Source organism: Punica granatum, chromosome 5 (genome assembly GCF_007655135.1).
Source record: "Punica granatum isolate Tunisia-2019 chromosome 5, ASM765513v2, whole genome shotgun sequence".
NCBI lineage: Eukaryota > Viridiplantae > Streptophyta > Magnoliopsida > Myrtales > Lythraceae > Punica > Punica granatum.
This window is the reverse complement of record NC_045131.1, coordinates 17,690,778-17,717,537: the sequence shown is the minus strand read 5'-3', so window position 1 is coordinate 17,717,537 and position 26,760 is coordinate 17,690,778. Positions and strand designations below refer to the sequence as shown.

Sequence of the window (26,760 nt, the reverse complement as noted above, 5' to 3'; positions counted from 1 at the left end):
CCGGCCTGCCCGGTCTGCCCCGAATCTCTGTTTTTTTTTTAAAAAAAAAAAATTAGGCCGGCGGGGTGACGGGCAGCCGGTCAGCGCTGCCCGGGATTTGATTTTTTTGATTTTTTTTATATATATACATATATATATATAATTCAATTTAAATTAATTAATCCTTTTTTTTTAGAAAAGGTAATAAATTAGGAAATGATAATTTTGCCCCCCTCGGAACCGATGGACCGAAATTAGGTGCTGACACCCCATAACCGTCAGATCAAAGTTGGGATAAAAACCCTCAACCGTTTGATCACGGGACACTTTAGCTTCGGGGCTTGTCAAAGCAGTAATGATGAAACTGCTACCCTCACGTTGCCCAAGCCAAGCAAACCTTCTGACTTTCAAGGCCTATAAATACCACGGCCTTCAACCTTCCATTCTTACTTGCGATCAGAAGTTGAAACTTTGCTAATTTTCCTCCTCTCTCACTACTTCTTCAGAGATCATCACCTTCTTCCCCAAGTCTCCCTCCATCACCAGCTTAAATGGCCAGAAACCACCCTTCCAAGACCACCGACAACGCCCCCGCCAATACTGATGCTACGAGGACCTCCTCGTACAAGGCCGGAGGTAGGAAAGTCTTTGAGGTCAACATGATCTCCCAAGATGAGTTTGTGAGGACCATCACGAATCACATATATAGGGGCTAAGGTATAAGAAGAAACTATCAAAGTAAAACAATGGTGTATAAACCAACAAACTGTAAGTTGAAGTAATAAGGAAACTCAACCCTTGGGAGGAGAACACGAATTCGAATCCTAGGAAATGCACTTATTGAGAGGGAAAGTAGCTTATAATGCAACATTCCCTAGAATTGTGGGAGTAATGTTTCCTATAATTTTTTAAAACAAAAAATTAATGGTGTATAAAGTAAATTTTTATATCTTCTATTTATATGATATTTAGAATATTGAATTTGAAAAATTATTTCATATATCGAGAAGGTCTTTCCAATTTTCAAGAAAACTTTTAATTTATCAAAAAATTCTTTAATTATATATTAATACATACAAAAATATATGAACTACCAATAAAAATTCAATGAATATGACACGAACGCAATATAAGTAAACATTTATTGAAATAGAATCAAAAAGTTGATTCAATGGCAATTGAGGGTGTCATAATTTGACTTTTGTAGTGCTTTCTCCTCTCGTTGTTAGACTTTTATATATTCCGTACTAATTAGGCAATAACTTGTGCATTGTCAGGAATTTTAATGGGAATATAAGATAAAATTGTATACTAAAAATTTATTGGATAATGTTGGGATCAACTCAATGATCAACGAAGATGTAGTGGAAGAGAGAAAAAATTGCACATTAAATATACATGATAAAACCTTCAAATTTGGTGAAAACATTTAAGAGAAAACATCCACTGGCAGAAGAGGCTCAGCGGTGACTTTATTAAACAACAAATATGGAGTGAAGTACAATACAAGTGCCTCCCTCAATCACAATTTGGAATAAAAATGAAAAGTTTATACCATAATAGACGTTATAGACCTCGCTGGTCGCGAGCGACTCCGATTAGAGGGGTAGTGGCTGGTGGCGAGGCCCCTATTGTCCCCTCTCACTTTCTCCCCCATTTGATTTTTTTTTTAAATTTGGGTAAGTAGAGCCATCGTGGGCGACCACCTCTTCTTGTTAGGGTTGCCAACCACCTCAGTTGCCGGCAGCGACCCCAATTAGAGAGTGGTGAGCAGAAGTGAGGCCAGTGGTGCCCCCTTCCCCCCTCTCCATCTCTTCTTATGTTTGCCTTATTCCTTTATTTAGTAAATTTGGAAATTGATAATTATATATTAAAATCAATTTTGTGGACGAAGAATGTTGTTCTTTTACAAAAAAACTGACGTCCGGACCAAAATGGCATAAAAACAAAAGGCTGAGGATGAGAATAGCAGAAAAAAAGGTCAAGGTCCAAAGTGACCAAAACTCTGAAGGATAAGAACTAAAATTGTCTTTTTCCCTATGTATTAAAATATCTTCCAACTAGTTTTCCCCGTGTGTGACGCACGTGTTTAATGGGCATATCGATTTACTCATTTTCTTTTGTAAGAAGTAAAATTATATCATGCAGAATTTTATTAGACAAAATTCTAATTTTTCATAAATTGTTTTTGCTAAATTCACGTAGTTATTTTTGTTAAACTAAATCATAATCGCTTAAAATAATTTTAAGATACAATTTTCTTCTAAATTTTAGTTTGTAATTTTATTTTTAATTAGTTATATATTTTAGAAATCACGTGGAACATACAATTTCTATGAAAATATGGTTCAGAATGTATCAAGTTTTAAAAATCGAGATGGAACTAGTTTAACTATAATAATAAGAATAATATTTAACATATTCTAAAAATATTATATTTAATTGTATAGTCACAAGATAATTGACTCATATTTATAGGTGTTATATTTTTTAATAAATTAAGCACTCATTTAGATCTGATTTCTTTAGTTTCTGCTTGTAAATGTGATAGAGACTGCAAATGGTTCCCAAATAGAGAGGTGTTTATCCTTTTATGAGTAATAGCCACTGTAATTCAGTCAAATGCATATAAAAAAAAAACTAAAGTACGTTATTAAAATATTCCTTAAAATACCCGAGTATATGAAATACCCAATGTCAAAAGAGAAGTACATGTCATTCCCTCTTTTGTGTTTTAGTTGGTTCCTCTTATCAACTGCAACTGAAACAATAGACTAATATTTACGAATCTTGATAAATTCCGTTTTTAGGCTATAATCTCATTTAGTTTAGTGAATTGTTGTATTTTTCACTAAATTGGTGTGCAATTTTCTGTTATACATCTTTAAAGAACGATGCATTCCTTGATTCCATTATCGTGTTCTTGTGTATATCGGGAACCTTAGATTCATGCACAAGAAATCGATAAGCACTACTATTATGTGCATAGCCAATAAAGATGCAGTCCACCGTCTTAGGACCGATCTTTACTTTCTTTGGTGCCGGAACGACTACTTTTGCCAAACACCCCCACACTCGCAAGTGATCGTAGGATGATCTCCTACCTCTGAATAATTCATAAGGTGTCTTTTCCCTTTTATTTCGAGGCACCTTATTTAATAGGTAATTGCTTGACAATATTGCTTCACCCCACATATTTTGAGGTAATCCTGAACTTAATATCATCGCATTCATCATGTCTTTCAATGTGCGATTTTTGCGTTCAGCAACACCATTCGATTGAGGTGAATAGGGTGCAGTCACTTCGTGTATAATTCCGTATTGTGCACAGAATTCCCCGAAAGGCGTTACGTATTCGCCTCCTCTGTCACTCCTCAATCTCTTGATTTTCTTGTTGAGTTGATTCTCAACTTCATTTTTATAGAGAACAAATTTCTCTATGGCCTCATCTTTGCTTTTCAACAAATATACATAACAGTATTTTGTACTATCATTGAAAAAGGTAATAAAATAATTATTACCTCCTCTTGTTGTTGCGAACTTTAAATCGCATACATCACTATGAATTAGATCAAGTGGCTCAATGTTCCTTTCAATCGTTTGAAAGGGTGACTTTGTCAATTTTGCCTCAACACAAATTTCACATTTGTGCTGTGAATCAATTTGGAATGTAGGTATGTGATTCAAGTTAATTAATCTACGCAAAGTATTATAATTAACATGACCTAGTCTTCCATGCCACAAATCAGGAGACTCAATCAAATACGCAGAAGAACCAGAATTCTTATTGATTATGGTCATTACATTGAGCTTAAAAAGCCCGTTACACACATATCCCTTTCCTACGTACATTCCAGACTTGGACAAAATAACTTTGTCCGACTCAAAAACCATCCTGAACCCATGTTTGTTCAACAATGACCCGGAGACTAAATTCTTCCGAATCTCAGGTACGTACAATACATTGTTCAGAGTCAACTCCTTTCCTGAAGTCATCTTTAAGACTACCTTACCTTGACCTTCAACAGCAAAATGGGCAAAGTTTCCCATATAGATCCTCTTCCCAGTGACTGGTTCGAGCATAGTGAATAGGTCTCTGTTTGAGCACACATGTCTGGTGGCACCAATATCAAGCCACCATTCCTTTGGGTTGGACCCAATGAGGTTCACCTCTGAAACCACAGCAGATAGGTTGATATCTGCCACATCTCGAGCCATTTCATTAACCACGTTTACTTCATGGTCCTTTTTCCTTTTTGGGAGCCTGCAGTCAGCAGATCTGTGACCTTTCTTATCACAGTTGAAGCATTTCCCCTGAAACTTGGGCTTGAAGACTCCTCCATTCGTACCCAGCTTCTTCTTGCCTTTTTTGTTCTTAGAGCTTTGCCCTTACTCCATGACATTTACCTTAGCAGCAGGGAGGATGAGATCCTTTCCGGAGTTTTTATTGTCTTCTTCAATTCGAAGCTTGACAACAAGATCTTCCATTGTCATCTCCTTTCGCTTATGCTTCAGATAATTCTTGAAATCCTTCCAACCAGAAGGCAGCTTCTCAATGACAACAGCCACTTGGAAGGATTCACTTAGAGCCATCCCCTCAGCCTGAATCTCATGTAAGAGCACTTGCAATTCCTGCACTTAACTCATTACGGTCCTTGAATCCACCATTTTAAAATCGAGGAATCGTCCGACAAGAAATTTCTTCGCACCGGCATCCTCTGATTTATATTTACGGTCCAAGGATTCCCATAGTTCCTTTGCCGTCTTAAACCCCTGATAGGCACTATATAGGGAATCATGAAGACTATTCATGATATAATTCCGGCAAAGATAGTCGGAGTGCTTCCAAGCGTCAACCGCATTGAGAGCCTGCACATCTGACTCCCCCACAGATAGGGTTGGAGCATTTTCAATCAAGAATCTTGCAAGGTTCAGAGTTGTGAGGTAGAATAGCATCTTTTGCTGCCACCTCTTGAAGTTCAACCCATTGAACTTCTCGGGCTTCTCGACATGGTTTACAGGGACCATCGAGGGAGCAGCCACGTTTTGGCTAACCAAATGGTTAGGCAAGATAGGAGCAGGGCCGGAGCCAGTAGTCTGGCTTCCGTTGGTCGTATCTCCATCGTTCCCCAACGCCATTCGAATTGTTCAAATAACAAATTCTGTTTCAAGATTGTATGTAAATTTAATTAGCCTTAATAAGTCACAAAATTGAACGATAATTCAAATAGCAATTCGGACAAATAAAATGCTATAAAATTAAATGAATTTCACTAGTGTAAGAACTTGGAAATTCAAACCGAAACAAAGGCGAAACCGAAAGATACGAGAGAGCCGAGTCCTGTGTTAGACACAAACCCCTTGAAACAGAATTGTCCCCTCCTGGATGCTTGAGGTCACGTGGACAGTCGTTTCCCAGGGTAAAACGGCAACAAGCGAAGCAGCAGCACGAACAGCAACGCTTCAGCGAACTCGAAGAGAAGCGTGAACACTTTTGAGGTCGAATCCTTCGTAGAAAAATTGTAGCCAACCACTTGTGCACTTTCCTTTTTGTCTCAGTAAAAGGAAGCTCTTCTTCTCTAGGGAAATGCAACCAAGGGAAGACTTTTCTTCTCTTTTCTTTTTCTTTTCAGAAAACGGCTACAGGAAGCAAATGGCATGAGGCTCTTGTCCTTTTCCTTTTTGCCGTGTGCTCCTTTTATAGACTACGGGTTCCATCCGTTATATGACTCTTCCTATTCTCCTTTTATGGGGAATAACTCACATATATTCAATATATGTGTTAATGGTATTTGATTATTCATGAATGCAATTCATTCATTTCTTGTAACCACCAAGAAAATCAAGAGTCATTAGCTCGTGAGCAATTTTCTCATTCATCCATTAGCCATAATTTCCAACAGTCTCATTTCTATTTCCTTGATGGCATTTATTTAGTGTATCTATAGCTGATTGGGTAGGTAACTTACCATATTTAATAATGATAGCCATATCTGAGATGTTGATTTGTGAATTTTTTTTTTAAAATTGACCCCAATTATCGGCTCTTTTTCTTATATAAGAGAAGTGAAAAAGGAAAGTTCAATTTACATTTTACACCATAATTTTTTGAAACGTTTTAAGTATTAACTGGACTAAGGAAAACTATACTTACAAATATGGGTACCCCAATTATATTTTTCAAAATTTAGTGAGTCACTTGACCCCACTAATAATAATGTAGATCCGCCCAACAAATATGTCTGTATATGTCAGCGTCATATTAATAAAAAGTCATAAAAATCGGTGCCTATAGGAAGGCTGGAGATTACAGCGGAACCACATATAGAAGTAGACAAGACAAGAAATAGACAACAGAAAACAAACGACATTTCATCTATGGCAGCCGCTGCTAGGTGTGAAGAGGGGCTTGATGATTTCACGCAGGACGGCACAGTCGACCTCAGAGGCAATCCGGTGCGTCGATCCATGCATGGTGGCTGGACCGCTTGCTGGTTTGTCGTCGGTACTACTCCTCCCTCCATATCCGTCCTCTCTCTCTGTTTGTGCCTCTTTCTCTTCATACTGCCACCGCCATCACACAGCCGAGCTAGTGATGATCCTGTTCGAAGCGACCATGGCTGCCAGAACTCATTCGAGAGCATGGCCCATGGGTTTCATGTAACACAGACACTTTTACAGTGTCCAAATCTAATTGAAAGCTCTATGACGTGCATAAGCATTCTAAGCACTCCATTGGGCTTCGGCTTCCTACCGTGAGAGAACATGAACCACATGGCATTCAGGTTTTTCAGACACTTCTCTAAATGTGTAGCTACTTCCGGTATTACAATGATTTCTGGCTCTTCAATTTCTGCGTCGCGGCCGATGTTCTGTAGTTGCTTTTGATTCTTCGAAGCATTCCGCTAATCTGCTGAGAAAGTTCAAGAGATTTCTACAAGTAATCCGTAAACAAACAATATCGGCTTTTGAAACTTCTAGCCTGTTTGGTTTCTGCATTGCGTTCGTCCGTTTCCTCACCAATTTTCCATCCTGGAAGAAATTACTACAAGTGATATGTGACAAATAATGTCCGCTATTGAAATTTTAGGCTGGCTTCTACATCATGTTCGTCCTGTTTCCTCACTAATTCTCCTTTTTCTTTATTCTGTGAATCGATGGAATTTGATCACCCGATTAGGTTAGGCAAATTTGTTAGAGCTTCAGATTCCTTGTAGATACATGGAATCGACCGAGCCCATGCTATTGAAGTCTGAAGAGTGATGTTGTCAAAGTCGTCTAATTACACTAAAGACACACCCGAAAGAAATTAAATTGGTTGGGACCATAAATATATATATATATAGTTCCCATTTTATGGCATAAATAAGTTAGCCTCATCATAAAAGTGTCAGCTATTCAATTTCTCATTTAAGATTTCAACAGCCGTGTCTACAGTGTGTGTGTATATATATATATATTATATAATAGAGAGTGAAAAAAAAAAGGGTTTTGGTATAGTAGCATTAACCTCGACTTGCAATTCTAAAAGGTCATTCTCATATTTCTCAAGTCGGCGCTTACACATAAGAAAAGCAAATAGATGCCGTAATAGTCCAAAAGATTCCCTTAGTTAAGCGGTTAATTAATCCATTGACCCTTTGATTGTCTTGTACTCAAAATATCAAGGAAAGTGATCATTACAAATGCTTATATATATACATACATATATAACATATATATTATATACATATATAGTTACTATAGGTGTGAAATGGATCGTTTGTCGTTTGGACTCTGAGTGTGAAATTTTGACTGTGTGCAGTCTATGAAGTGTTTGAAAGGATGGCCTACTATGGCATTTCTTCAAACCTTGTCCTCTACCTGACGAAGAAGCTCCATCAAGGGACAGTCACGTCGGCCAATAATGTCACTAACTGGGTGGGGACTATTTGGATGACTCCTATCCTCGGTGCGTACGTCGCCGACGCCCATCTCGGCCGGTACTGGACTTTCGTGTTTGCTGGCGCTATTTATCTCATGGTAATGACTCCGATCCTAGCTCCAAACATACTTTTACTTTATTATTTTGTTAGAATTGGAAAAAAGAAAATATCTACTATATATGCTTGTTCGATGTCAAGACCTCTCTTAGAAGATGATTTTTCTTTTCCGGTGGATTAGGAAATGGATTATTTAAAAAGAAAACGGAGATATGATAATTTAACGAGAAAATTTGGGCGAAATGATTTTTATGTGTGAACATCAGGAAGTTAGAAATATTTTATGACAAATTAGTAATGCATAAGACCAAGAGTCTTCCTTGAATGTCAAGTGAATTTGGTTCAATAGAAAAGAATATGATATAAAAATTATAAAAATATTGAACGTATATTTTAGCATATTATATTTTAATTGTTAGGTTTTTTGAGATCTATGATTATTTGGTTTTTTATTTAAATAGATTTTCAAGGAATCTTATTGTTAAACACTACAATCTATATAATATAGATATATATGCAGTTATCAACGAACATTATCCGAGAAGTGGATTTCCTTGGCGAGATCTAAAACATTGCAACTTGCAATTGCAAGTGGCTTTTAGAAAAAGAATTATTAATTCAGTTTAAAATTCGAGGGGACATCTCCCCGGAAGGCTGGTGTCAGATCTAATTCGGCTTAGTAATCGGCATTGTCTCCGTTAATATAAAATTAAAAATAATATCTCCGTGAAAATGAATTTTTTTGAAAATAATAATCCATCGCTGTTGTGTCGAGACATCTCCAAGAATGATATAATACTTGAAAAAAAATTGGTTTTAGTTTTTCTATTACAAATTATTATCATTATGGGATGGTTCAAAAATTTTTGATTCCTTAAATTAAGAAGAAAATGAAGAGTGAAATGAAACGATAAAATATATTTTCTAACAACTTTCCCCCGCCAATTCTCATGTCATCTCTCTCCCTCTGCTTTTCTCCGACGCGGCAGCCACAGAAAAAGAGCATCAGAATAGAGAGGCAACTATTATTTGTTTGGTCATAATGCTCCAAACATTGTTTTCAACCCTAATTACAATTTGGACACCGAGCATCAACATACAAGGAAAGTATCATAAATTTATTTCCAAACTGCTTAACATATATATAAGGGTAAATTGCACTGGTGGTCTAAAATATTTTACAAATATTTCATTATGGTCTAAAATTTTTTTTTTCTCTACATGATGGTACAAAATGTTTCAAAATTGTTTCATGATGGTACAAACCGTCAATTGGCCCTAACACAGTTAACATTTTGCTGACGTGGCGCGTCCTATGTGTCACTTTTGTTACGTTGAACCACTCATAGTACGTCACGTCATTTAAGAGGAAATAAAATTTAAAAAAGTTCAAAAAAATACAAAAAAAACAAAAAAAGAGTAAAATTTTTTTAAAAATAAAAAATATATTTTTAAATTATTTTTTAAAAATTTAAAAATTTAAAATTTTTAAATAATTTTTTTTTATTTTAAAAATAATTTTATAAAAAATTTATTTTTAATATTTTAAATTTTAAATAATAAAAAATATTTTAAATTTTAAATTAAAAGTTTAAAATTATTTTTAAAAGTTCTAAAAGTTTTAAATTATTTTAAAAATTATTTTTAGAATTATTTTTAAAAGGTTTTAAAATTTTTAAAATTTTTAAAATTTTAGAATTATTTAAAATTTTTCGGCCACGTCAGCAAGGAGGTGACACGTAGTAGCCACGTCAGCGTCGGCTTGACGGCGTCAAGTTCAAGTTGACGGTTTGTACCATCATGAAACAACTTTGAAACATTTTGTACCATCATGTAGCGAAAAAAACTTTTTGAACCATAATGAAACATTTGTAAAACATTTTGGACTACCAGTACAATTTACCCTATATATAATGGTCCTCCTCCATCATTTTGAATCTATCTAATTGAATTTCTTGATGGAATTTGAGATTCCATTGTCTTGATGCTTATTTTAAGCCTAAATAGATCGTCTGAGCTTGTAAATCTTTTGCTCTTGGCCTTTGACTTCAAAACCAACTGGTTGATCCATATAAATCTCTTCTTCAAATTCTCCATTGAGAAATGCAATCTTAACATCCATCTAGTGTGGATGAAGTTCCAAGTCCATATCTAAAATGAGGTGAATAGAAGCAAATCTCACCATTGGTGAGAAAGTTTTTTCATAATCAATTCCCTCTTTTTTTGTGTGTAACCCTTGTCTATAAGACGAACCTTATATCTTTCAATGGACTCATCTACCTTGTGTTTGACTTTGAGAACCCATTTGTTCCCAATAGTCTTACGCCAGGTGGAATATCTACCAAGTCCCAAACTTGGTTCTCTTTCATAGATTCCATCTCTACTTCCATGGCTTTAATCCATTCATTAGCCGCCGAACTATTTAGAGCCCCTTGCATCGTTCTAGGCTCATTACCGTCAATTGACGCATCCACAAACGATTCTCCTTCGATTTCAAATTGATGTCGCGGTATTTTCCCACGGTTACTTCTTCGTGGCTGAGGTTCCACATGATCTAACTACATTGGAGTAAACTCATCACTTGGCACGTCGCTCCCACTAGCCTCGAGAGGTATAGAATTTTCTTCATTTTCCTCAATGGGCTGAATAGACATGCCACATTCAGAATCTTCTAGTTCATAAAACTGAGAATCCTTTGAAACCTCTCCTCAACGAGGAAATTCTTCCTCTAAGAAGGTAGCATTTCTTGACTCAATTTATGTCATACTTCCATTGGTTTCTTCACCAATGAACTCAGAGTCCTTTGAGTGCATAGAATATCTTATAAAGATACATTTTTTTCCCTTTGGGCCTAACTTTCCATACTTATGAGAATTTGTGTGCACATATGCTGCAGAACCTTGTGGCCAAAAATTGCTGAAATCAGGCTTTCTGCCAGTCGATAACTCATAGGGTGTAGAAGGTATATATTTTGAGGGGACACGGTTTAGGATGTGCGCAGCCGTTAGCAAATCATCACCCCAATAAGTACAGGCATATTCGCTTGTGCCATCATTAATCTTACCATGTCTAGCAGAGTCATGTTTTTTCTCTCTGCAACACTGTTTTGTTGCGAAGTTCCATGAATCGTCAATTGCCTCATTATTCCCTTTCCATCACATAGTTCCTTGAATTGAGTGGACAAATATTTGCGTCCTCTATCTGTCCGAAGAGCGTTATAGCTCGTTTGATTTTAGGGTTGATTTTTTAAATTTTAATTCTAACTTTAACTCTACTCACTACACAACAAAAATCAACAACACAATTATTATTTTTTTCCCTTTTCTTCAATTTTTTTAATAATTCAATTTAATTTTTAATACTAAATTCTCTCAACTATTCATTATTTTTTCACACTTTTTTCTCATAATTCAACAACACAATCATTATAACCCAATTAAAATCAAAATTCAACTTTATTTAATTCGAAAACCAAACACACTGTTAATGCTCTTACCGAGTTGATTTTCCACCTTCATGAATTGTTTAAAGCAATCTAGTGCTTTAGATTTGTGGCGAATAAAATATATAAAACCATAGCGTGTAAAGACTAATGTTTACTCGTAATTTAATGTCTTGTTAGAATTTCCATAAGATTTAAGAGTGGTCATCCAGTCAAATCTACTGTTGAGTGATCATGTCAAATCTAGTGTTAACATTGTTGAAATTTTGAAAACACGAGAAAAAAAGAGGTGAATATAAATGGGATTTCTTATGGTTGGTCATGGTACTCTATTATGAGAGTAGGAAAATAATAGTCAAACATTCTAGATGACTGAAAATTTTTAATCTGAGCAGAAGATAATAATATAATTTTGTTTAATATTGTTAAAATTACATCTCCATCTGTTGTGACCGATTAAAGGGATTTTTAGAAGAATTGTGCGTAGTAAAATCCATTTGTAAATACCAGAACAATACCTGTACTATGCATGGTATATTTAAATCACATAATTAATACAAATGAAGTAAAATAACATAATTTTTCATTTCCAATTCTCCAATTTAGTGTGATTTTTCTTATAATATTTAGCTATACCATTATAAAGGGAAACGGTCCTTTTGGTATAACTTTTTGGGAAAAATACCTTTCTCCCCCTAAACTATGTGTTGGAGGCCCTTTTGCTCCCCAAACTGTTTTTCCGGCACATTTGCCCCCTCAATTATGGGCAAAGGAAAATATCCCCACTACCGTTACTTTCGCAGTTAAAATTGACGGAAGAGCATGTGCCGTGCACATGACCCCAAAAAGAACTAAAAAAAATCAAATTAAAAGAAGAAAAAAGACCGCCTTCTTCCCCCTCCATAGCTTCTTACAATTCGACCACCTTTCAGCCACTTTACCTCCGACCACCCGTCACCTCCAACGACCCTCCCATACCCTCCAACATTGCTAAGGCAGCGGTAGCTCTAGCTTGAGCCACCCTGCCCATTTGAGCTCTCTCCCTCTCTCATCGCAACTTCTCTCTCTCTCCGTTCTTCTCTGAGAGTTCTCTCCATGAAAGAGAGAAGTGCCTAGAGCAGCAAGTTGTTGATCAGTAAAATGTACTAGAGTAAAATACAAATCCACATAAGATCGGAGAAATGCAAGTTGAATGTTAGACCTTTTTTAATTACCAATTATTGTTCAATCGATGTCATAAGCATACGATCCTCTGGAGTTCATCTTTTCTCTTGTCCACATGATTATAGTTATTCTTCAAGAAACTTCAAAACAAGAAACTGATTGAAATGAGACAACAATCAATCAAAGCACAATTAGAAGGAAAAGTCGATTTTCCCTTCTCCACCAAATAATTTCAGAAACCATTCCAATCATACAGCTCTAAAAGGAAAATAAATGCTGAAATTTCCCAAAAGAATCAATATTTCTCTCTCACCGACTGAGAGCCGGAGCTCTGAGACAAACAATGGAAAGAAAACTTGCGATGACGGAGACTGAAAGAGCATGATCTGCGCAGTGATGGTGATGCTCAAGTTTGGCAACCAACGGCACGAGCAAAGCCACCAAGAGAGTCATACGACAGGGGAGTGAAAGATATATAATAGAGTTGAGGGAGATCTGCAGGCTCGGATCTCGTGTGCCCATGCGGTGCCCACACGGCTAATGGTGGTGGTTTGCCGGCCACCGCCGCCTTGGTGTTGTCGGAGGGAATGGAAGGAGTCTCGGGAGGTGACGGATGGTTGAACGGGGACGATGGTGGAAGGGCAACGCTTGGTCGGAGGGGACGGTGAGGCTAAATTAGACCTTTAGGTCATGTGTACAGCACATGCCTTTTCCGTCAATTTTAACTGCGAAAGTAATGGTAAGGGGGACATTTTCCTTTTCCCATAGTTAAGGGGGGCAAGTGGGCCTCTAGCACATAGTTTAGGGGGAAGAAAGGTATTTTTCCCTAACTTTTTTTTTTGCCAAAACCACCCATATCACGTATACTCTAATTTATGTAAACCATTAAATTTAGTTTATATTAGTAAAATCACACAAATAACCAATCGCTCTTTTCACATTCCACTCTTTCCCATTTTCTGTCCTCTCTTAGGTTCATAACCTCCACCATTTTCATTTCACTTTTTTGTTTTTCCCGTCAAGAAGAAATGAAAATATACTATGTTTTCATTCTTGGATCATTATCACATGATTTTATATATACCGTCGTCAGCACATGTCAGTAACTAGCTAATATAATGGGAAGTTAAAATTACATTTTCAGATTGCACTATAAAAAAAATAAAACATATTCAGAGGGAGGAATTGAAGGTTGAAAAAGGAAAAAAAGAAGAATTGGAGGAGAGGTTTTCAACCGATAGGAGGAGAGAGAATGAGACCGAAAAGGAGAGAGTGGAAACAGTGGGTTGTTATTGTGTGGTTTTACCGATATAACCTCATTTTGGTGACTTATCTAAATTAGAGTAAATTCTACATGAGCAGATTTGGAAAATTAAAGTTCAATTAAAATGATCTTTTTTCTTTATCATAGTAAGTACAGATATTTCTTGAGAGGAAGCGTTAATTGGGTGGTAAAATCACACTTGACCTCGACTTAGAATTAAGATATTCGCGGTTTAAGTACTTTTAATATAACCGATCACCCTTTCTTGTTTCGTATTACGCAGGGGATGTCAGTACTCACTCTATCAGTATCATTACCAGCGCTGAAACCTCCGCCATGCTCGGATCCGAACCTTGACAACTGCAAGAAGGCCTCGACCCTACAGCTAGCCATATTCTACGGAGCCCTGTACATCCTCGCCATTGGAACCGGTGGAACCAAGCCTAACATCTCTACCATTGGAGCTGACCAGTTTGATGACTTCGACCCCAAGGAAAAGTCTCATAAGATCTCCTTCTTCAATTGGTGGATGTTCAGCATCTTCTTCGGGACCCTGTTCGCAAACACGGTCCTCGTCTACATTCAGGACAATGTGGGTTGGGCCCTCGGATATGGTCTCCCAACTCTTGGGCTTGCGATCTCCATCTCAATATTCTTGGCGGGAACGCCATTTTACAGGCATCGGTTGCCCACAGGCAGCCCATTCACAAGGATGGCTCGGGTCATTGTGGCGGCTATATGGAAGTGGAGAGTGCCTGTCCCTAGTGACCCCAAGGAGCTCTATGAGCTCGATCTTAACGAGTACGCAGGGAAGGGGAAGTATAGGATTGATGCCACACCCACATTAAGGTTTGTCTCGACCCGTGAATTGGATAAATATATTCGTTTCTTACATACAGAAGTTCATTCTGAGAATTGAGTTAAAACTTTAATCGATGCATGTTTTACTGATCATGTAGGTTTTTGAGCAAAGCAAGCGTGAAGACTAATTCAATCTCACCATGGAAGCTGTGCTCGGTGACCCAAGTGGAGGAGACCAAGCAGATGCTGCGGATGATCCCGATCCTCGTGGCAACATTTATCCCGAGTTGCATGATTGCTCAAGTCAATACTCTATTTGTGAAGCAGGGCACCACCCTTGACCGGCAGATGGGTGGTAACTTCAAGATCCCTCCTGCTAGTCTGGCGGGCTTTGTAACCCTGTCCATGCTTGTCTGCGTGGTCCTCTATGATCGTTTTTTTGTCCCGATCGCCCAACGGTTAACCAAGAACCCTCGAGGCATCACCTTGCTTCAGAGGATGGGGATTGGGATCGTCATCCACATCATCATAATGACCATCGCTTCCTTCACAGAGCGATGGAGGTTGCAGGTAGCCCGGGAGCATGGCATCACCGAAGGTGGGCAGCAGGTGCCGATGACTATATTTGTCCTCCTCCCCCAGTTCATTCTCATGGGAGCTGCTGATGCGTTCCTCGAGGTTGCGAAGCTCGAGTTCTTCTACGACCAGGCACCAGAGAACATGAAGAGCCTCGGGACTTCTTATTCCACAACCACCCTTGGGCTCGGGAACTTCATCAGCAGCTTCCTCCTGTCCACGGTCTCTCGCTTGACCAAGAGGGATGGACACAAAGGATGGATCCTCAACAACCTCAACACTTCCCACCTCGATTACTACTATGCATTTTTCGCAGTGCTCAATGCATTGAACTTAATTTTCTTTCTTGTTGTCACGAGGTTCTATGAATACCGGGCAGAAGTATCAGATTCAATGACTGTGCTTAAGGAAGAGTTACGAGGAGACACAAGAGATGGAATATTGAGTTAAGGAGGACAGATGACATAGTCTCGTGAATGGTTTGCTTAGTATATTAGCTGAAGGGCAATGGGACATACTTCCTTCGCATGTATGTGTAATTTATTCTCTCAAGTTTGATACTGCGAATAGCAAATCAATGTTCGGGTTCACAAGATCTTTACAGGAGTTCCATTTAATTCGTTTGACCTCGAGACTATTCTGACGCCTCTGGTTTTCCGAGAAAATCTGATAATAAATGAAAACCTGCAGCCGAAGTACTAAGAAAAATAAATCTCGAAGCTGCGCAAAGAATTCGTCGAACTTCATGTCTTTCCAAATTATTGCCCTGTTAGTGCATTCTATCTTAATTTCGAGTTAATGTGGACTATGTTTTATGATACAATAGCAAAAGAAAGTGAGAGAAAAGCTATGCACTCTTCCAGCACGATTTGAATTTCTTCACCTCTTCTCATCAGTTCCGTTATTCAGGGGGTAAACGTTCTTCTACAGCTCTGAAGTTCTTTCACTCGCGAACCTTCACCCCCTTGGCTCTTCTTTACAAAACTTCCCAATCTGCTCGAAGGCATAAGACCGATTTGTCTTCATTTCATCTCTTCTTGCCCAAGTGAAATGACCTTTTAAGGTACTGATTTGCCGTCCGATCTACTCTGTGGCACAACACCCTCAGTATCGTATTAGGATCAGTCCTGTTCCATTTCCCCGTGGTCGGTGGCATTGGAAGTTTATGTCCCGCATCCACCACTTCTTTCCCGCTTGCTTCAGAGGTCACAGCATTATAGTCCTCGATCAGTTGTTCGGTACTCTCACCCATTAAATCTATCACCCCTTCAACAATCTCTGCCTCCTTCTCCATTACATCCTCTGGTATCAACCCTTCACCGCAAGTGGAAAATGTCTTCTTCAGGTTCCGGAAGTCCTCTTCGATCATCTCGTGGTCTGACCGGTAGAAGACCCTGGAATGTCCTCCAGCAAGCAGAACCATAAGGTAGGCCTCAAAGGATGCTTTCATTACTTCTTTTATCGCCAAGGGTTGGGCCCGGTCATTCAGTATGGCGCAAAGTAGAGTGAGATTTTGCTTCAGAACCTGAAGAACTGGTTGGATACTAGTATTCACCATGTCACCAACATACAAACTTTCGTAAAACATGGAATTTGAGTCCAAGAAAGTCAACCGGTAGGCTGCGACTTCTGACACAAGTTGGCATGCTGCTGCAATAGATGATCGAGAGGAGTCGAAGTATGAGGAAGAAGTGGTCTTGTTACTCCGATGTCTATTATTTGCACTGAAGTAAGTGCTGTTCCGAGAATCTCTGCGTGAGATCGAGAGGGTCTTGTCGAGGGAGTTGAGGTATGTCAGGAGGTAGTGCAGAGTGTTCAGGCGGATGTAGAGGCGCTGTGTCCCACGGCTTGTGGTGGGGCGGGAGAGGAGGCCTTCCTTTCCTGGCCCCATATGATGGTGGGTTGGATCCTCCAAGGCAATGCTGCACGGGGTTGCCCGTTTGCAGAGCTTCATGAACTTCGAGTCTCGGTGACATCTTGTCATTGGAGGAAGCACGGGCATGTAGTTCTGTTTTGACCCTGCAAGTGACCAAAATCCAGTTTGCTCTTAATGATGAAGCAAATATAAATTACATTAGTTCGCTGTAGTCCTTAAAGACAACGTGCAGTCCAATATGCCAGTGTACCATGGGATTTAACAGAGAACCAAACAGAGATTTTCTCCGAGACTTTCTTGATTATAAGTCGGCTAATTATCATGAAAGAACAAGTACGAAGTTCGGAGAATAAATCAATGGGGCCAGGAAAATCGAAGATGAGCTTACCACATGATGCAACAACTGCAATGTACTCCTCAAAAAGCTGCTCTAAAGCATCGGCAAGGTCTTGGACTAAATCTTCAGTGATCTCTACTGGAATTTCAAAGAAGTCATGGATGGTTTCTTTTGCAAGCTTCATCAGCTCAACAGCCGATCGAGCGTAAGGTTCTGTTTTCGACTTCGGATTCCACGTCTGCAAAGATGAACCGAAACAAGACATAGTCACGTAATGTTTTCAATAAGATTTTGAATATGCCTTTTGTTCACTAGCACTTACCTCAGTGTCTTTTGCTTTTTCGAGGCAATGTTGCCCTTTCTGAAGCCTCTCATCAATCCACTGCTTCACCAGTCCTAATATGATCGAGTCAACCTCGTAAGGAACCATCTGTCTCACCATTGTTTTGCCTCCATCTTCACATTCCCCCGAGTCCTCTACAACCATTTGGACTAGAACGTTCTCGAGCTTTCCGGATCTGTGCAGCACTTCCACGGTTTCATTGCTGAGCTGAGATGCGCAGTTTAAGTAGTGCTTCAGGACAGCCCCGTAACAGCTGTGCAGTGTCACTGCGGCGACCCCCGAAGCAATGGAATGCCACTTCTTGAGGATCGGACTGAAGTGTTCCTTCTCATTAAGAGCCAAAGCCTCTGTTTCCTCTGCCAATTTAAGGAGAGCTTCACTTGCCTCTTGTTTGTCATCAAAGACACAGCCGATGCTTTGGCCTTCGATCACCTACACGTTTTGTAAAACAAAAGGAAAAATAAATAAATAACACTGTTTGATTAATCAGGTGACACCTAAGTTGAAAAAAAGATTAATTTGAGTAAGGAAGAGGAACCAAGACGCACCTTTTTGAATGCATTCTTCAAGGATGATCGGATGTAGCCATCGACGCGATTGCCCTGTGAATTCATGGATCTTTCTTCTTTCTCCTTTTCTGGTGATTCTCCAGTGAGCAAAATGTCCTCCCCGATAATCTTCATGGCCGTTAGTGCCAGTGGAAGCAAGTTGTCTATTACACTTATGGTTCCCTTCTGGAAGTAGTCATGGTAGCTAAAGAGCCTCTTCTCAGACCATTCCCTTATCGAGGCCAGCACAGACGACATGACCTTGAGAAACAGGGCATCTCGGTCGGGTTTCTTTGCATCGGCTGCAACTTCTGTTAGCATTGTATGTGATGCCCCGAGGAGGTCAGGCTCCAGCTGGGATGTGGCGACATACTGGTGGAAGAGCACCCAAGTGAGGCACACATTGTGGATTGGCCGATTGATCCCAAGTGTCGACCATGTCTTCTTCATAAGTTCCAGTAGTTCGTCCACCTCGTCGAGGACCGATGTCTCGTCCCGTATATCAAATATCGACTGGAGCAACGCGACATATAGGTGGACGTTCACAGGGTACCCATCTGCCCAGTGGCAGACATCGGTTGGGGTCCCATTGGCGCTGCGCCATGCTAGGGAGACCACAGAATTGAAAAGGGTCCGCATCGTGTCGGAGTTCTTACCCGTGTCAATAGGTCCTGACTCACTAGAACGGATAATGTCCCGCAGGCGCACTGCAAATGCATTTGACTTCTCCAAGGGGATTGAGGGGTGCAGGAGGAGACCGGCCTCGAGGATCTTGAGCTGGCGCTTCTGCCAGATATGGTACTCGTGTGAGTCGTTGAACTCTGAGGGCTTCAGGTGGCGGAGCAGTTCGAGAGGAAGGATTATTGTCTCGGCCCGCTTGCCCATCTGTATTGAATCATATCAATCGAGGCTATCCAAGAGTATCAGATTCACAGCAGACCTTCCGAATTTCCGTTTTTATATTTTAAGATAAGAAATTAAATTGAGGCCAAAACTTATTTAATTGCACGATTGATAAATTGTAATTCACCTTTTATTGTTATTTTGCAAGAAAAATAAAACAATCACAAGATCAAAGAACCTCAAAAATCTCATCAAAGACAATCAGCTTCCATTATAATAAAAAAAAACGGGTGAACATTCTGAGGATGCCATGCATTTCATGCATATATATATACGTACTTGGCCTACTAGGGTCCTCATGAGCGTTTTCCTGAGTCTATTGTCACTCTGCTCCGTCACCCTCATTTGCTGCCTCATGATCTCTGCCGATGTTAGCGGCCGCCTCGGCCTAACTGCCACATGAATTGGGCCGGACTTGTGACCTTCTGGTGGCATCAGAGGTCCTGAGAATGACCCGAATCCACAGCCACTCGCCCCCATCCTCTTCTGGGGCGACCTCTTTAACATTTTCAGCCCAAGTGCCCTCTTCACTCGACTTGTCGGGGCCATTCCAACGCCATTTGCCCGGCCTGACGCCCCAGGGCCCCCTGCTCCGTCCCCATTGCTGTTCTCCTGCAAATTAAAGAAGAGAATATGACTGCAATGAATTATTAATGCTGGAAATAAGATTTGAGTTTTTCCTTTTCAATCTGAAAACAATTTTAAGCGGCTTTCCGAGCATCCTTGATTGATACAATCGATTGTCGGTATCATTTGTACATTTGTCTACAGGTTATCAGAAGCGAGGGGAGAGATGAAGTTCTTTGATATATATACCTGATACGTGGAATAATAAGCCAATGCAGTTCGGCCCCCAAACCCAGGGGACGAGCGGCACGCTGTGAAGAACACCTCGTACGATGTCTCGCGGATGTCGTCAGCTTCGAGGCTGTCGAGCTTCCCGAAGGGCCACTCGAGGTCGGTCGCGATGGGGACGTGGGGACGGATGTGCTCAGGAGGCGAGTTGGAGAGAGGGCCGGAGAAGAACTCGCGGCGGATCTCGTGCCCCATTGATCAGTACTGGGGGCAAGGGCGGGTGGCGAGTGGGAACGGCAGGGGTGGTGGGAGGGCAGCAGATGGAGGTGGTGTCAGATGTCTGGCGGGAGAGGATCGGAGATGGCTATGAGCATTTTACTTCGTTGATTCCTCTGTTAAATGTTCGTTGAGCGAAATATTGAGAAAATGACTTGGGGGGGTTGGTTTTGTTGGTTTTGACAGCGTTTCGGGCCAGAGAGAGAGAGAGAGAGAGAGAGAGAGAGAGAGAGAGAGATAAACGAGGTGGTTGTCTATTTTGCTTTGCCACCACTGTTGTGCGAAGATTACGAGAAAAGAAAGGGACGACAACGATGGAGCGAACGCGCTTGAGACCTTGGCATGAATAGCAAATGAACATTCCGTATGTTCTGTGAACAGCTTATTAAAATCATGAAAGTTCGGGAAATTCTACCGCTCATATCATTTCATGGACGGCTCATGAGCGTCTTGCTAGCACTGGGATCAACACTTGAGGGGTGAAACCCACCATGATCAAAGGGTCGACCCTACGTCAATCAGATGACCAACGCCGCTCATAAACCATTCATGACATGAATGGTAAGTTCAACGGGTATGATCCGGTAATTAATCGTTGGAGATACTTGTTAGAGCATGTGATGTATAAGCAAACATGTTGAGCACATGTACATGCACATAAAGTTCTTGGACCTAGTTCAGCAGCATATAGAAATATGCAGCATCCCAGAATAATCGCATGCCCAGACTAGACTGACTGGGGAAAATGGCGCACACCCAATGTGGGTGGTTGTATCATATATACATATATAAAAACTAAATGAAAGGCCCGTGCATCATCGGGCAAGTAAAAAGAACCGACAATCACTAAGGAACACACATATATATATAGGTAAGACAATCTCGTCAATGACTATTATTTGTGATGAGCTCTTCAAAAATCAATATAAGTCTTCTTTCCAATTGTACGATTTTATAGAGCCGTCGATGCAATGAATGAATATTACTCATACCTCTATAATTGAGAGGACTAAGATGGCCCTAACCTACGAAGGACGGAATTCTTTACGTTGTGATGTCCCTTGCGGCTCCATTGACCTTGCTTGGTGGGGAGGTAGCTAGGAGGGGGCCATGTCTCCCCCATCCCCCCTCTCTCTCTTCAACCAGTAGAGAGAGAGGGCATGGGGGAGATCGGGCCCCCATTTCCGGCGACCTCCGAGGTGGTCGGAGCCGTGAGGGACATCCAGTGATCCTGCACAACTGGGGTCACCAGGAGGGGACCTCAATTTGCTCCTCATTCCTTCTCTCGCTTCTGGAGAACCAAAAGAGAGGGGGAGGTGGGGTGTAGGTCGAGCCTCCCAAACCTCGATTCCGAAAAAAAAAGTCACTAATTGAGGGGAAAAAATGACGACGTGTTTTGGTGTCTTATAGCCAGCATGACTCTTAATGGGTCAAGTCAGCGTATAATGGGCCACGTAACATTTTTCCATCATGGACTAGATGAAACTTTGACAAAAGGACCAAACTATGCTAACTTTTCAAACGGCGGGCTAATTAGTATGCACAAAATCTTTTGGGGACCAATTTATAGCGTGGCATATCTTGCAGGGATCAAATTGTGAATTTAGTCTTATGAAAAGCAAAAGTAAACAACCATTCTGCATCTTGAATAACCCGATGCGACAATTCAATAGTTTAATTACAAATTCATATTATCATCTTCCAACGCAACTCATTTCAGTTTCGAAAAGTGAGATGGCATCGTAATATTGTGTCACTCGTCCACTGTAAGTGATCACACAAAAGGTCATGCATAGTGAATTCTGCTCCGTTCAACATAGCGCTTCTCCACTTTTTATCCCAACTTTTAATATTGTATATAAATACGAATATTTAGATATAGATGTGATATGAGTATCAAAGGAAATTACATATTCTTGCTTTATATATATTTCTATCACATTATATACTCTAATACCCAAATAGTTCACGAGCAGTATTTTGAAATGTGCGAATAACTCATTGGCAGCTATGATAATTAGAGGAAATTTTACAAAACGAAAAAGATACAAGTTTCGTTGTAATTCCACACGACGACGCCTCTTGACTTTCATGTGGGCGCTAGGCGTGTGTTGGTTTCTAACGTAATGCTGTGCGTGCAAGGGCATGGTCCCCAAGTGTGATCGCTACGGAACACTAGCTAGCCTCACAGATACAGTCTGTTGCGCCATGCCCGAGTGTGTCCATAAGACTGACTGGCAATTGGATTTGGATAGTAGGAGATAGTAGATATCAAACTATGAACGTGACTCGAGGATTTAGCTGCTTGGATCCTTGCTATTATTGGAATAAGATGGAATGTGACGGCTCGAAAGCCAATCCAGAATTATTGTCAACTGCACCACTATGGAAAGCCACCTCGTGATCCCTCTATCGCGATCCTTCCTTTGTGTTCTAAATTCTCCTAAACTCGGATTTTATCGCCTTGCTTTGACAGACCAATTTGGGTTTTGCCATGAGATTTGGGCCTGACCTTGCATCAGCCTTTGATTGCAATCCTAATATAGGAAGCTCCAATTCTAAAGACCATAACCCTGTGTCATCTAATTCTAAGTTGTAACACATGGGTTTTCAATCTCTTTTGGGACTCGTACCGGTCCCTCAATCTTTCAACGATAAGGCCCCAAATTTTCGGGTCTTACCCAACTGTATACTCACGACCTAAATTTCAGAAGTGTGAAAAATGAGTATAAACAGAACAAAACTCCAAGTATAGATATGAGGGTGTAGTTGAAACTTAAGGGACCTAAATCTAACTTTACTGATTAAAAAGTAGGAAAATATTACAGTCACTTCATGAACTAGTTACTACAGGGAATGCAGAGACATGTGGTTCATGAAATAAATTTTTAACACATTCCAACTACTAATGTCTTTTTTGTTTTGGTGAATAGGGGGTGAAGCAAAATGAAAGTTGCAATGACCCAAAACATTATGGCTAAGGTGTAATAAAGGGTTAATAAGAGATCTTTCTGTAGACAAATCCTTACATTCCCTTTCTTCTCCTAACGATAAAAACGGGGACAGAGCTTGACAGCAAACTTCAAGGATGAATCATAGAATGCTTCCAAATCAATTCCTCTTTGTTATTGGCAATGACATATAGGAAAGCCAGCCTTTATGCTGCAAGTTCATTTCAGAGCCGTCCGCCTGCAGAACAATAGAGAGAGAAAGAGAGAAGAGGAGGAGAAGAGTGGGTCTGGGACTACTGCAGGCGTAGGCTCATCAAACGCGAACAGCGATTCGAAGCATTTTGTTTATTTCTTTTGGTGAGTTACCGATCTCATTTCAATCGTATATTCATTGTTTAGCTTGATCCGAGAAATCTAGAGAGAAAACCTTCGTATGGATCCATTAACGGTCGGTTTCGGTCGGGTACGTCTGCTATTGCGTGATAATTTTAGATCATCATGCTGCCAATACCAGTAGGAATAAGTAAGTTCTTATAGAATTTCATTTGGTTACAATGGTTGAAAGATATTTTAAAATTTATCGTAAAACTGTGTTAAACCGAGATATTGGGGCTTAGTTTTCGACCTGATTTATTCATCATTTAGCACGATTTTTTATTTTGAACTGGAGTTTTTGCAAGGATTCCATAAACACCAGCATTTGGAGGCTTGTGGGGAGAGAATCGACCCCTCAAAGTCGGTCCGGCGCTTAGTTTTGGTCTATCCAGCACAGCTGCACCAGCCACATCGAGAGGCTGATCTGACCTGCTTTTAGCATAGGATTTTTTATTATCGGCTCATGTGCAAAGCAGCCGATAGAACGCACATGCAGTCGACTGTTTGAAGAGTTTTTGAATCGGAGTATGATACAAATAAGCTAGAGTACAACACAAGTACGACAAGCTCAGAAAAGACAAAATAGGGCTGGAGAGTCCGTGACTGGACTGAAAAGTTTTCGTCAAAACATGGACCTTTGTCTTCGAGTTTTGCTCAGCAGAGCGTAATATATTATATATAACATTAATTTTCTTGATTTGTGCATTGCACAATATTTTTACTTATATTTACCTATTCAAACTTTAATTTTTTTGGTTAAATTTCAAAATTTGAATAAAGAATTAATTTATTTTTTCTATAGTATATATAGTATCTAATAATTTTATTCATATATCTCAAAAAATTGAAATTAATTCATATATTACTACTATATTAGAGGAGTAGTGATGTAATTTTTTTAAAATTATTATTTCTCCAATTTGAAATTAGTATTCCAAGTTATGAGGATGATATTGTAATTATCTTAAGTTTATTTGAGGATATATTAAAATTAAGATATTTCACATCCAAATATATTTGTACATATATATTGGTAGATTTTATAATGGAACCCTAACTTATGTTTCATCATGGAACACTAATTTCAGCCATTAGATCTCACAAACTTTTAATCTCATATGTCCATTATTTATATATTTTCCCCCTAGTTATTCTAGTATTTCATATTTTCATTTCACAATTTTTTGCCCGCAAAACTACACCACTATTCTCAAATCTTCTCACCATATGTAACAATCACATTCAGCCACGTCACCATGTCAACACCACTAAAATGAAAACCGGTTCAAACTGGTTTACAAATATGAAATGTTTACAAATATGAACGGTTTACAAATATGATCTGTTCAATCCCAAATCGATTTCGGGCCTTCTACAAGCAACCATCAATGGCTTCCGACAATGCAGTTTTCAATGATGATGTCCAACTCCGACAACATGTCAATGTTTGATTGGTGATTGTTTCCGACGATTTGATTTTGAATGAATTAATATTGTTATTTGCGACCAAAATACAAATTGGTCGCAGAGAGTTTCACGGTTTTACTTTTAGTTTTCCAATTGGCGGGAACTTATGAAATTTAGTACTTCTGGCAACCAAAACGTCATTTAGCTTGCTAGATTGAGGTTTCAAGGTTTTATTCAGGCTTTTGTGATTTTGAGTCCTTATTTATTTATTTATTGGCTCAATGGGGTTTAAATGGCAGGAATCCATATCCATCCATATCTATAACTCTTGCTTGAATGAGACACATGTCAAGCCAATAATTTTTTGCTTTTTTATTTTGATTTTTTGTATTAGTTTACAAAATCTCATCTACGGCTTATATATATTAATAATTCATTTATCTAAATATAAAATTTTTATTTTAAATTCCTACTAATTTTCAGTGAAATGCAAGGTTACTCCAACCTATTGACAATCCTCGCTTGAATTGGTCGTGGTCCTAAGATACTTTAAATGAATTTCGAATATCACTTAAAATTAACGAAATTCTCAATGATGACTTTTCAATTAAACAAAACTAAAACTCTTTCTTGAATGGGACACATGTCAAGCTAATAATTTTTTCTTTTTTTTTATTTTGATTTTTGATATTAGTTTATAAAATTTCATCTAAGGCTTATATATATATATTAATAATTTATTTATCTAAATATAAAATTTTTATTTTAAGTCGCCATCAATTTTCGGTGAAATGCAAGGTTACTCTAGCCTATTGACAATCCTCGCTTGGGTGGATCGTGGTCCTAAGATACTTTAAATGAATTTCGAATACCATTTAAAATTAATAGGGTTCTCAATGATGAGTTTTCAATTAAATAAAAATTAAAACTCTTGCTTGACTACGACACATTCAAGCTAATAAATTTTTGCTTTTTATTTTGCTTTTTGATATTAGTTTATGAAATCTCATCTAAGGCTTATATATATATATATATATATGTATATTAATAATTATTTATCTAAGTAAAAAAAATTTATTTTAAGTCACCACTAATTTTCGGTGAAATGCAAGGTTACTCTAGTCAATTGACAATCATTGCTTGGGTTGGTCGTGGTACTAAGATACTTTAAATGAATTTCGAATACCACTTAAAATTAACGAGCTTCTCAATGATGAGTTTTCAATTAAATTTGTACTTTATAAAAATAATAATATTTTGTATTTATGAGTTTGTTGTATTATTATAATATTGTGCATATTTTCGAAAGCTATAATGCATCCCATATATTTTTTACTTTTTATTACTAAATAAAAAAATCCTCATGATTTTACACAAAAATAAAGAATTACGTTCTAGCGTAATATCATGTGTCAAAAAAGTATTTGGATCGAATGAAATATATTGTAGTAAGACAAGCTACCATAGTAACATATAAAAAAAATATGAGATACTTGATGCAAAGAAATTAAGTAGACCTGTATGCTCATAAATATAATGGCAATTCTATCTGTAATACAAATAGATATGGTATAGTTATATCTACAAACCGTGAATTGATATTTTAATTTTTATAAAATTAATTATATCTCTATATTTATTATTTCATATAAACTTTTGCAATTTTATACTTTCTTATCATATTATCTAATTAAGTTTCTCATGTTTTCTTCACATCTATATGTATATTAAACTAAGACAA

At 38.8% G+C, this 26,760-nt stretch overlaps 2 protein-coding genes across 4 annotated transcripts; one reads left to right on the top strand and one right to left on the bottom strand.

The window, feature by feature from the left end:
* Positions 1-6,300: 6,300 nt before the first annotated feature.
* On the top strand, positions 6,301-15,805 carry LOC116207546 (protein NRT1/ PTR FAMILY 5.2-like). Of its 2 annotated transcripts, none has more exons than XM_031540537.1 (4): positions 6,301-6,484; positions 7,784-8,001; positions 14,115-14,680; positions 14,791-15,805. In XM_031540537.1, the coding sequence occupies exons 1-4, from the start codon at positions 6,358-6,360 to the stop codon at positions 15,656-15,658; spliced, it is 1,779 nt and encodes a 592-aa protein (XP_031396397.1). In that variant the 5' UTR covers positions 6,301-6,357; the 3' UTR covers positions 15,659-15,805. The 2 variants fall into 2 exon arrangements, with proteins under 2 accessions (XP_031396397.1, XP_031396398.1); XM_031540538.1 differs by lacking the exon at positions 6,301-6,484 and adding an exon at positions 6,501-6,764.
* Positions 15,806-15,940: 135 nt separating this feature from the next.
* LOC116207545 (protein unc-13 homolog) lies at positions 15,941-21,643 on the bottom strand. Of its 2 annotated transcripts, XM_031540535.1 has the most exons (6): positions 20,032-21,643; positions 19,495-19,827; positions 18,313-19,197; positions 17,744-18,196; positions 17,473-17,659; positions 15,941-17,227 (listed from the first exon to the last, which is right to left on the bottom strand). In XM_031540535.1, exons 1-6 carry the CDS (start codon positions 20,263-20,265, stop codon positions 16,236-16,238), a joined length of 3,084 nt encoding a protein of 1,027 aa, XP_031396395.1. In that variant the 5' UTR covers positions 20,266-21,643; the 3' UTR covers positions 15,941-16,235. The 2 variants fall into 2 exon arrangements, with proteins under 2 accessions (XP_031396395.1, XP_031396396.1); XM_031540536.1 differs by lacking the exon at positions 20,032-21,643 and having other exon boundaries at positions 18,313-19,222; positions 19,495-19,635.
* Between the last annotated feature and the right edge of the window lie 5,117 nt (positions 21,644-26,760).